At 43.2% G+C, this 10,695-nt stretch overlaps 1 protein-coding gene across 1 annotated transcript; it reads right to left on the bottom strand.

Moving 5' to 3' along the window:
- Positions 1 to 271: 271 nt before the first annotated feature.
- LOC114909648 (olfactory receptor 52K1-like) lies at positions 272 to 1,240 on the bottom strand. The gene has a single exon (XM_029249504.1). The coding sequence runs from the start codon at positions 1,238 to 1,240 to the stop codon at positions 272 to 274; it is 969 nt and encodes a 322-aa protein (XP_029105337.1).
- Positions 1,241 to 10,695: the final 9,455 nt, after the last annotated feature.

Here is a 10,695-nt window from a genome sequence, read left to right as displayed (position 1 = left end):
TTCTGTTTTTTTTTTCTGTTTTGTTGAAAAAATTAAAAGTTCCCAGAAATATGACACAAATGGCAAAACTATTTTTTCAGGATGTATCACAGCTTGCTTTATTGTTTTGATCTATTGACTTATGCAAGAAATACATTTAAATCATTTTTAAGATTATTTCTCTCATGAGGAAATTTCAAGTTAACAGTATTTAATAGGCAACCAAAGATGTGCATCTTGAAAAGATATTTAAAAAATACAGTTAAGATACATGTTTGTAATTCAATATTTTTTATTTCAACTGGCTTACTTGAGTCTTATGGGGACTTTTTCCACACTTCATTGCTTTTATTACTTGCTGTCTTATTTCTTTTGTCCTGATACCATAAATTATTGGATTTAAACAGGCAGGCACAAGCAAATACATTGTGCTGATCACGATATGACTATTGAGGGACATGTCATTTTTTATTCTGTAGGAAAGAAACGATGTTAAGGCAAAAATTAAACCCACAAACATGACAATAATATGAGTGATGCATGTACTGAATGCTTTTTGACTGGATCTGCCTGATTTAAACAGAGAGACAAATATTCTAACATAGGAAAACACAATAAAAAGGACATCAGCTGCTAAGGTGAAGAAAGCGCCACATAGTCCTACAACACTGTTAACATATATGGGACCACATGCAAGGGTGACCAATGCCATGTGTTCACAGAAGCAGTGCTTAATCTCGTTGGACTGGCAGTATGACAAAGATCGAGCCAGGCCAACCATTGCTGAAATGAAAACTGCATTTCTGAGCATAGGTATAATAACAAATTTCAGGAATGCAGAGAATCTCATGTGTTCATTGTAATGGAGTGGAGTGCAGATGGCGTAGAAACGATCCAGGGCCATCCACAGCAAGATAGTAGTCTGCACTGATTGAAAAAAGTGAATGCAGAACATCTGAACCAGGCAACCCATCAGAGATATATGGTTCCAGTTAAACAGGAGATTAAGCAGCATATTTGGAACAAAGAATATTGGTATAACCAAATCAACAAAAGCCATCACACAAATCAGCAGGTACATTGGAGAATGCAGAGCCCTGTGCGATAAGATTATAAATATAATCATGGAGTTTGCAGTGATTGACATTACAAACAAGAGGAAAAATGGGATGAAGAGAAGTTGTTTCCACTCTTTGGGTCCCGAGAAGCCACTTAGTATGAAGTCCGTGTGAGAGATATTTCTTGCTGCATATTCCTGCATCTTGCTGCACTGTGTGGCACTTTCAAAAACACCTAGATAAAGGAAGAAAGTAAATGTTTCAATTATTATCTAGCAGTTACTTTATTTCATGTATTGAATAAAAGTATTATTTCAAATGTAAATCATAAAGCACAAACAGCTGTGCACATTCAAGTTTTAACTACAGGTATACAGCAGAACTTTCTACAGTGCTTTTGACTGTCATCTACCTAAACATCGATATACATGATACATACATATTAAACACTGTAATAAGTTAAAAACTATACTGATCTAAGTTATAATTATGTTTTGAAATAATTATTGAATAATAATATTAATGATTTTGAAAAGGCAGCCCATGATTCATTTTATGTATGAACTCACAATCTCTATAAATTTTACTCAAAAGAAATTAATCACATCAAGAGCATTATGCATTTTCTTTTTCGTACAGACAGATATTCAAAAATGGCAAAAGAGTTTTACATTCCAGGTTCCACTGTTGAAAGCTGTAGGTCCTACAGTCTAAAACCAAAGCCTTTTTCACTTTCAGGTACCCGGTACTCCACAACATCCGACCTCCTGCTGCTTAAATCTGCTGTTCTGTATTCCCCTGGTGGACTGCTGGCTGTCTGGTTAAAAACAAGAGTAAACAAGAGTTCAACTCTGAAGGACTGGCTTGGACCTGGGAGCTCTATGTCCTGGATAACATCTTGATTGAGAATGAAGACTGTGTATTTGTGTTTCTGGCAGTCTTTTGCAAAGCAGAAGCCATAAATCCTCACAATCCGTTCTAGGATCTTGCAGTCGGAAGCTGTGCAGTTCTCGTACCATACAGTGAGACAGCTGCTCAGGATGCTCTCTATTGTTCCTCTGTAGAAGGTGGTGAGGATCGGAGGGGGGGTTTGGCTCTATTCATCTTCTGTAGGAAGTGGAGGTATTGCTGGGCCTTCTTAGCTCGGCAGGTGGTGTTTAGAGTCCAGGAGAGGTCCTCCGTCATGTGCACTCTAAGAAACTTGGAGCTTTTTACTCTCTACCCAGTTGGTCCGTTGATGTGCAGTGGTGAGAGGTCTACTCGGGTCTTCCTGAAGTTGACAGTCATCTTTAGTCTGATCCACATTAAGAGATAGATTGCTGTCTCTACACCATTCTGCGAACTGATTCACGTCCTTTCTGTATGCTGACTCATCATTGTTGCTTATGAGGCCCACAACTATAGTGTCATCAGCAAACTTGATGATATGATTTGAACTTTACTGCACAGCACAGTCATGAGTCAGCAGGGTAAACAGCAGTGGACTGAGTACACAGCCCTGGGGAGTGCCGGTGTTCAGTGTGGCGGTGCTGGAGGTGGAGATGCCGATCCTGATGGACTGGATGATTGTGTTGAATGCTGAACTGAAGTCTATGAACAGCATCCTTACATAGTTGTCCTTTTTGTCCAGATAGGTCAGAAAAAGGTGGATAGTAGCAGATATGGCATCCTCCGTTGAACGGTTGGGATGGTAGGCATACTGAAATGGGTCCAGTGTGGTGGGAAGACCGCATGTTATGTGTTTCATGACAAGCTGCTCAAAACATTTCATGGTGATAGGTATGAGTGCAACCGGCTGTTAGTCATTCAGGCTGGACACAGATGATTTCTTCAGCACAGGGATGACGGTGGTCGTCTTGAACCACACAGTGACAACTGCTTGGGTCAGGGAAATGTTGAAGATGTCCGTGAAGACATCTGCAAGCTAAACAGCACATTCCCTGAGTACCTGGCCAGTTATGTTGTCAGGACCTGCAGTTTTCCGTGAGTTAACTCTGGACAGAGTCTTCCTGATGTCTACTGCAGACAGACAAAGTACCTGGTTGGTGGGAGTTGGGGTGGTCTCACCTGCTGGCATGTTGTTCTGAGCTTCAAACCGTGTGTAGAAAACACTCAACACGGCTGGGAGCGAGCCGTCACCATCACAGACAAGTGATGTAACTTTGTAGTCTGTCATGGCCTGAATGCCTTGCTACATGCGCTTTGTGTCCTTGGAATTTAGGAAGTGACAGGAGATTCTTCCTGCGCAGTTGCGCTTCGCTTCTTTGACAGCCCGAGACGGATTGGCCCTAGCCGTGCAATAGGCTGCCTTGTCGCCGGACCTGACGGCAGCGTCTCGGGTTTTCAACAGCAAGCGCACCTCAACAGTCACCCGCAGTTTCTGGTTGGTACGTTTGGTGATTGTCTTCAAGGAAGTCACATCATCTTTGCACTTACTGATGTAGCCAGTCACTGATTCTGTGTATTCCTCAAGTCCGTGATATTATGGTATGTATTACCCTTTCTGAACATCTTCCAGTCTGTGTGTTCAAAAAGCCTTGTAAGCACCGTGACTGTTTGTGTAAACAAGCTCTAAGGTGTTTGTGCCATGGACTGCGAAATCAACATGCTGGTGGAATTTTGGCACTGCACTGGGGTTCAGCCTCCTCTGTTTGCAATGCCAAATACAAGTTGTCGTGTATGTAAAAATAGCTGTATAATGTGAGACATTTGGCACAAGACAGAGATTTAATGCTGATTTTAACAACAGTGATTTTGATGTTGCTACTGTCCTGCAGAGCAAAGAACATGGGGAAGGCAGGACCCAACTGCAGGATTGTTCATTTAAGGCCAAGTGGAGAGACTTGTTCTTATTATCAAGGACAGGTGAATGGTCGGTTGATTGGTGATTAGGGTGAAAGCGAAGAGCCGTGGATCAAGTCGAGAAACAAGGTGAATGGTCAGGAGCCAAGGAACGAAGAACGGGAGTCGAGGACGAAGGGGAACATGAGAGGACATGGACCATGGTGAGTGCTATGAGCACAGAGAGGACAGTAGTCTCAAAGAGATTCCACAACTGGGAAGAGGCTGAGAAGTGTCTTTTGTAGCTGATTGCTCTGATTGAAGGTGCCAGGTGCTTAATCAGAGCCAGGTACTACTGGTTGAAGTGCGGGTGTGGTCATGACAGTTGCCGTCTTCAAAAGAGTAAGGGGAGCTTGGAAAAACCTGAAAATCTTTACTACTTGCTCTCACTTTAAAATTGTCTGCATTATATTGCATTTTTGAAGTTTTAATTATCCGTACACATAAAGGCACGCACACACACACTTTCTGAACCGCTTGTCCCATACGGGGTCGTGGGGAACTGGAGCCTACCTGGCAACACAGGGCGTAAGGCCGGAGAGGGAGGAGACACACCCAGGATGGGACGAAAGTCCGTCGCAAGGCATCCTAAACAGGACTTGAACCCCAGAACCCCCAGAAAGCAGGACCCGCTCCAACCCACTGCGCCACCGCCCTCATAAAGGCATACAGAGAATCTAAATTTAAATCCAGTCATGTATACTACACCAGTACTCAGGATTTGATTCCGCATCCTTCATAACCAAAGGGAGCAACATATTACACTACACTATCAACTGCCCCCATGTTTCTAAAAGTTACATTCAACAGCAGCTCTAGTAATTATAACGAAGATTTAGTTAAACCAAAAGAACCCTTTCATGTGAATCTGTAAAGAAACCAAAAACCACTTCCCACGCAGTCCTCTAAAACAGTTTTCAGACAACCTCTACTCATGTGGTGCCTCCCACCAGCTTATACTTTGGAGAATAGCATCAGCTAGATGAATTCATTTATAGATCTGGTTAAGTTCTGTCAATTTTTTTGCAGCTACAAGTATACTTTGAAAGGCTCATTGTAATATGTAAATGGACTTTGAGATACATTAAGATTACAAGAAGTAGAATGTAGGTGAAAATAAAAAGGCATTATCTCTGGTTTTGTTTCATGCTCACTGTTGAGAGAATCATCTTGCAAACAGGCAGTTTTTCTGTCTCATTATTGATTGACACGTGTGGAGCATGTCCTACACACACACACATTTTCAAAACCAATTGTCCCATACGGGGGTCGTGGGGAACCGGAGCCTACTTGGCAACACAGGGCGTAAGGCCGGAGGGGGAGGGGACACACCCAGGACGGGACGCCAGTCCACCGCAAAGCACTCCAAGCAGGACTCAAACCCCAGACCCACCGGAGAGCAGGGCCTGGGCCAACCCACTGCGTCACCGCGCCCCCCGCAAAACAAAAATACATTGAACAAAATGAAGGGAAAAGTGAAGAAAATACAACTGAAAGAGGGAAACTAGGAAATATTTATATCTTTGGAAATTTGCCACTTGTTGTAACAATTGGCAGCAATTTTACACAGTAAAATCACTTTGGTATTAGTCTGTACACAACTCTTATGACACTGTTAAAAGCCATAAAGTTACTCAGCACCGATCACACTTAGAGTTGCATGAAAAGAAGAACCTGATCTGTGTTTCTGTGTGTATTGTCCTGATTTCCTGGGTTGTTACCTTTTTCCCAAGTTGGCACTCTCTTCAACAAGTGTTCCCTGATTAATGTATAAGGGTTTTGAAAAATTAGGCTCAAGTGTTTTGATGGAAGGGGGGTGCAGTGGTGCACTGGGTTGGACCACAGTCCTGCTCTCCAGTGGGTTTGGGGTTTGAGTTCTGCTTGGGGTGCCTTGTGACGGATTGGTGTCCTGTCCTGGGTGTGTCCCCTCCCCCTCTGGCCTTACGCCCTGTGTTGCTGGGTAGGCTCCGGTTCCCTGCGACCCCGTATGGGACGAGCGGTTCAGAAAATGTGTGTGTGTGTGTGTTTTGATGGAAGTAGTTTTCTGCCCTCAAGGATTGCCCATGAGTGTTGTTTCTCCTTCTGCTAGTCATTTAAAAGTTGCAGCCTAATTGTGTTAACAGTGGTGCAAGAAGTAATTAGGACACATCCTTGTTGATCACTGGTCCTCATTACGTACCTGTTGTGTGCATTGAGTCCCTAAGATTTCCATTTTCATTACCTGTGGTAGTCCCTAGAAGAGGAGCTTCAGACAGAAACACAGGACATTCATCCTATTTATCGACAGCGGACAGTTTTGCTCTCAGAAAGGCCCTGCATGCCTGGAAGATGAGCAATGGTTTCAGACTTCGTTGTTATATGATACATTAAAATAAACTGCCATTTTAAAGTTTACAGGATGGGCTTTGAACAACTTCTTAAAACTAGCTAGAAATATGTTTGTGTTTGAAAAAATATCTTTTCTTCAGACTCTTTCACCAGATGATGGTACTTTAGCTTGAAAGAAAATTAATCGAGTTGAAACTTTTGACTTTTCACAATAGATGTTTCTTCTGATGGTTCACCTTGCAAAATACAGGTGTCATTCAGACTTAGGCCTACAGCTGAAATTAAAGCCAAAACCATATTGTAATACATAACATTTATTTATTTAGCAGATGCTTTTCTCCAAAGTGACTTTCAATGAACTCTATGTAGTGTTATCAGTCCACACACTTTATTCACCAAGGTGACTTACACTGCTAGATACAATACTAACAATGGGTCACTCCTCCATACACCAGTGGAACACACTCTCCCTGTGTTACTCACACACTACGGGGAACCTGAACATCATGTCTTTGGACCATGGAAGGAAACCCACACAGACAAGAGAGAACATGCAAACTCCACACAGACTGAGCAGGGATCAAACCCACGTCCACTCACACCACCGAGGCGCTGTGAGACAGCAGTGCTACTCGCTGTGGCCTTCAAATACAATTTGTACAAATGTAAAGGCATTGATTTAATGAGAGTGAGTTTCTGCGCTAGCTAATTTTGTCAAGGTTTTCTAACATATGACCACATAATAATTCACATTCAACATTAGAAAACATTTTCCTCATGAAAATTCATTTTTTTATTAATGAATGAATTCTTTTAATATACTGTGGAAATCTGACTAATTTCATTCTCAGCTCCTAGTGAATTTTAAACTGTGATGTAACAATGTATTGATTGTTTTATCAGTTGAAGCTTTTTATAGGGAAAAGTTGCCAGGAGGACAGCTGCAGTTGCAGAAGTAAAATCCAGGGCATGGGAAGAGTTTGGAGAAGCCATGGAAAACGACTATCGGTCAGCTTCAAAGAGGTTCTGGAGAACCATCCGACAGCTCAGAAGGGGTCGGAGGAGTTTCGCTCAGGCTCTGTTTAGCAGGAGTGGAGAAACCCTGACCTCTGATGAGGACATTGTCGGTAGGTGGAAGGAGCACTTTGAAGAACACCTAAACCTGAGTGATATGCCTCCTTTACAGGAGTCAGGGTCAGAGGTTTTTGGCCTGTCAGAATCCAATTCCCTTGTTAAAGTCATTGAGGTAGTTGGTAAGCTCCACAGTGGCAAAGGACCGGGGGTGGGTGAGATCCACCTGGAACTGCATAAGGCCCTGGATGTTGCAGGGATGTCATTGTTCACATGTCTCTGCAATGTTGCATGGACCTCGGGGACAGTGCCTTTGGAGTGGCAGACTGGGGTGATGGTCCCTATCTTTAAGAAAGGGGACCGGAGAGTGTGTGCCAACTATCGGGGTATCACACTTCTCAGCTTCCTTGGGAAAGTCTATGCTGGGGTGCTGGAGAGGAGGCTCCGGCCGATAGTTGAACCTCAGATTGAAGAGGAACAATGCAGATTCCGCCCTGGTGGTGGAAAAGTGGCCCAGCTTTTTATCCTCTCACAGATAATTGAAGGGGCATGGGAGTTCGCTAATCCAGTCTACATGTGTTTTGTGGACTTGGAAAAGGCCCATGATTGTGTTCCCCGGGGAATTCTGTGGGAGGTGCTTAGGGAGTATGGGATACCTCAGCACCTCAAAGTCTGAGTCCATGGTTCTCTCACGGAAAAGGATGGTATGCCCCCTCCAGGTAAGGGGAGAGTTCTTGCCCCAGGTAGAGGAGTTCAAGTATCTTGGGGTCCCGTTCACGAGTGAGGGAAGAAGGGAGCGTGAGATCGGCCAGAGACTGGGAGCAGCAGCAGCAATGAGGTCACTGTACCGGACTGTAGTGGTGAAGAGCGAGCTGAGCCATAAGGCAAAGCTCTTCATTTACCGGTTGATCTACGTCCCTACCCTCACCTATGGTCATGAACTTTGGGTAATGACCGAAAGAATAAGATTGCGGTTAGAAGCGGATGAAATGGGTTTCATCCACAGGGCGTTGGGACTCACTCTCCGTGACAGAGTGAGGAGTTCGGACATATGGGAAAAACTCAGAGTAGAACCGCTACTCCTCCAAATTGAGAGGAGCCAGTTGAGGTGGTTCAGGCACCTGATAAGGATGCCCCCGGGGTGCCTCCCGTTGAAGGTACACCAGGAATGGACAACTGGGACGAGGCCTCAAGGTTAAATTATATTATATATACACACATTGTCAGAACCGCTTGTCCCATACAGGGTCGCGGAGAACCAGAGCCTACCCGGCAACACAGGGCGCAAGGCCAGAGGGGGAGGGGACAGACCCAGGACGGGACGCCAGTTCGCCACAAGGCACACCAAGCGGGACTCGAACCCCAGACCCACCCGCGAGCAGGACCCGGTCCAACCCACTGCGCCACCGCGTCCCCCATTATATATACATATATAGTAATAATATATGTAATATTATTACAATATATAATAGGCTAAATAATTAAAGAAAATAGTAAGAAACGCATCCGCCTGTACTTGTAGAGTTCTGGAAATCCTACAAAAATAAACTTGGTGTATGTGAGAAGTTGGTTTGATGAAGTTCTTCAGTCATGTCACTTTGGTTTCATTAACTGAAATGTGTTTGACAGAGAAAAAATTGACACTGAGATTTAGGGTGTAACCTTTCAATAATGTGGGGTTGTGGTGGGGAGGTAGAGGATAAGACATGCGTGGTCATGACTTCTCCCACCTGCCAATTTTTGCACCTACGTTGAGATTTGAACCATATTAAACAAGATGCATAGTCCAGTGCAGATGTAAGTGTTTTAGAAATCTAAATAAAATGCGAGACTTAACACACCAGAATTCTCTTTTTGCTTATTCCAGAATGTCAGTAAATCATGCTTGTGCTGAGAGGAAAGCCAGTATTCCATGTTCGACTTTGTCCAAGTTAGGCATTGCAAGGAATGTGTGAATTTAGCTATACTGATTTTTTTAATGAAGTGAGATGATCCAGCTATTACCCTGTCATTCTTATTGACCTCATAATCTACATCCCGTACTCACTGTGTGACTGCGAAGGATCCTTTAAACATGGCAAGTAATCTGGAGTTAGAGGTGGGGAATAATAGTGGCACCTTGTCTTCCAATTCAATCTGCCTGTCCTCCTTTTTTCGAACATGTCTGACATGAATGAATGAAAGAGCCAGCGTTCCTAAGCAATGTACCCAAAAATTGCTCCTTTGCCTGATACTATGCCTCCTTCATCATCAGGGAACTATCCAGCATGTGGATTGTCCTGCCTGAGCACAATTGAGATGTGCGTTAATCCGTATCTCGTCTTAAAATGCCGCATAACTATGCATTCAACTACTAGTACATATTAATAAGCCTATTAAATAATTCTATCAGCCTTTGTCTTGATAACCTTGTATAAGAGCTACAAACTTAAGCCACAACAGACAGAGGAAAAAGGATGGTCAGCTCATCTCCATACATGCTGCTGACAGACCTGGTTATCACTGCACAGCATGCGTCCTCGACCAGACAGCACAGTGTATATTATGTAGTAAAAATAGTATTAATTCATGAAATTCAATTTATGAAAGGTATGGACTTAAGTTTGCTGACTGCTCTGTGTATTATTGATTGCCTGTTGTTTTTTTACAATATAATATTCTTAATGATTCTTTGCTGAATCATTTGTGCAACAGAATGATCTGGTGTTGTAACCACTAACAGTGACGCATAAGGACGTGTTCTATTTTTTTCTGTTTTGTTCAAAAATTAAAAGTTCCCAGAAATATGACAAAAATGGCAAACTATTTTTGAGGATGTATCACAGCTTGCTTTATTGTTTTGATCCATTGACTTCTGCAAGAAATACATTTAAATAATTTTAAGATGATTTCACCCTTGAGAAAATTTTAAGTTAACAGTAGTTAGTAAGCGAACCAAACGTGTATTCCTTAAAAAGATATTTTAAAAAAGATAGTTTGTCACGGTGTTTCCGCGGGGCAGGTGCGTCGAACCCAAGCGCGGAGCAGAGTGAGCTGGTTCAGGGGGCGATCTGGAAGACATGGTCGAGGAGGCAGGCAAGGGTAACCGATGTGCGCACGTAGTCCGAAGGGAGAATCCGAGAGGTGTAATTCAAAGACAGGCAAGGAGTCGAGGCAGACCAGGGAGTCAATCACAAGGAGAAGGACGAGGAGGAATTACTAGGAACACGAGTGAGTCACGAGGCTGAAGCAAGGTTCCGCAGCTTCCTAAGCTAAGGTCAGGGATGCCCTTTGATGTGCCCGGAGCCTGATTAGTCGCCGAGTTCGTGGGCGTGACACAGTTAAGATACATGTTTGTAAATTAATATTTTTTATTTAAACCGTCTTACTTCAGTGCTGTGTGGACATTTGTCCACACTTGCTTCCAATTGCTTTTATT

The sequence above is a fragment of the Scleropages formosus genome, unplaced genomic scaffold, assembly GCF_900964775.1.
Source record: "Scleropages formosus unplaced genomic scaffold, fSclFor1.1, whole genome shotgun sequence".
In the NCBI taxonomy this organism is placed as follows: domain Eukaryota; kingdom Metazoa; phylum Chordata; class Actinopteri; order Osteoglossiformes; family Osteoglossidae; genus Scleropages; species Scleropages formosus.
The sequence above is the reverse complement of the archived record's forward strand: the minus strand, read 5'-3'. Positions and strand labels throughout refer to the sequence as shown.

Coding starts and splice junctions, on each gene's coding strand:
- LOC114909648 (XM_029249504.1), bottom strand. CDS start 1,240: ATGCAGGAATATGCAGCAAGAAATATCTCTCACACGGACTTCATACTA.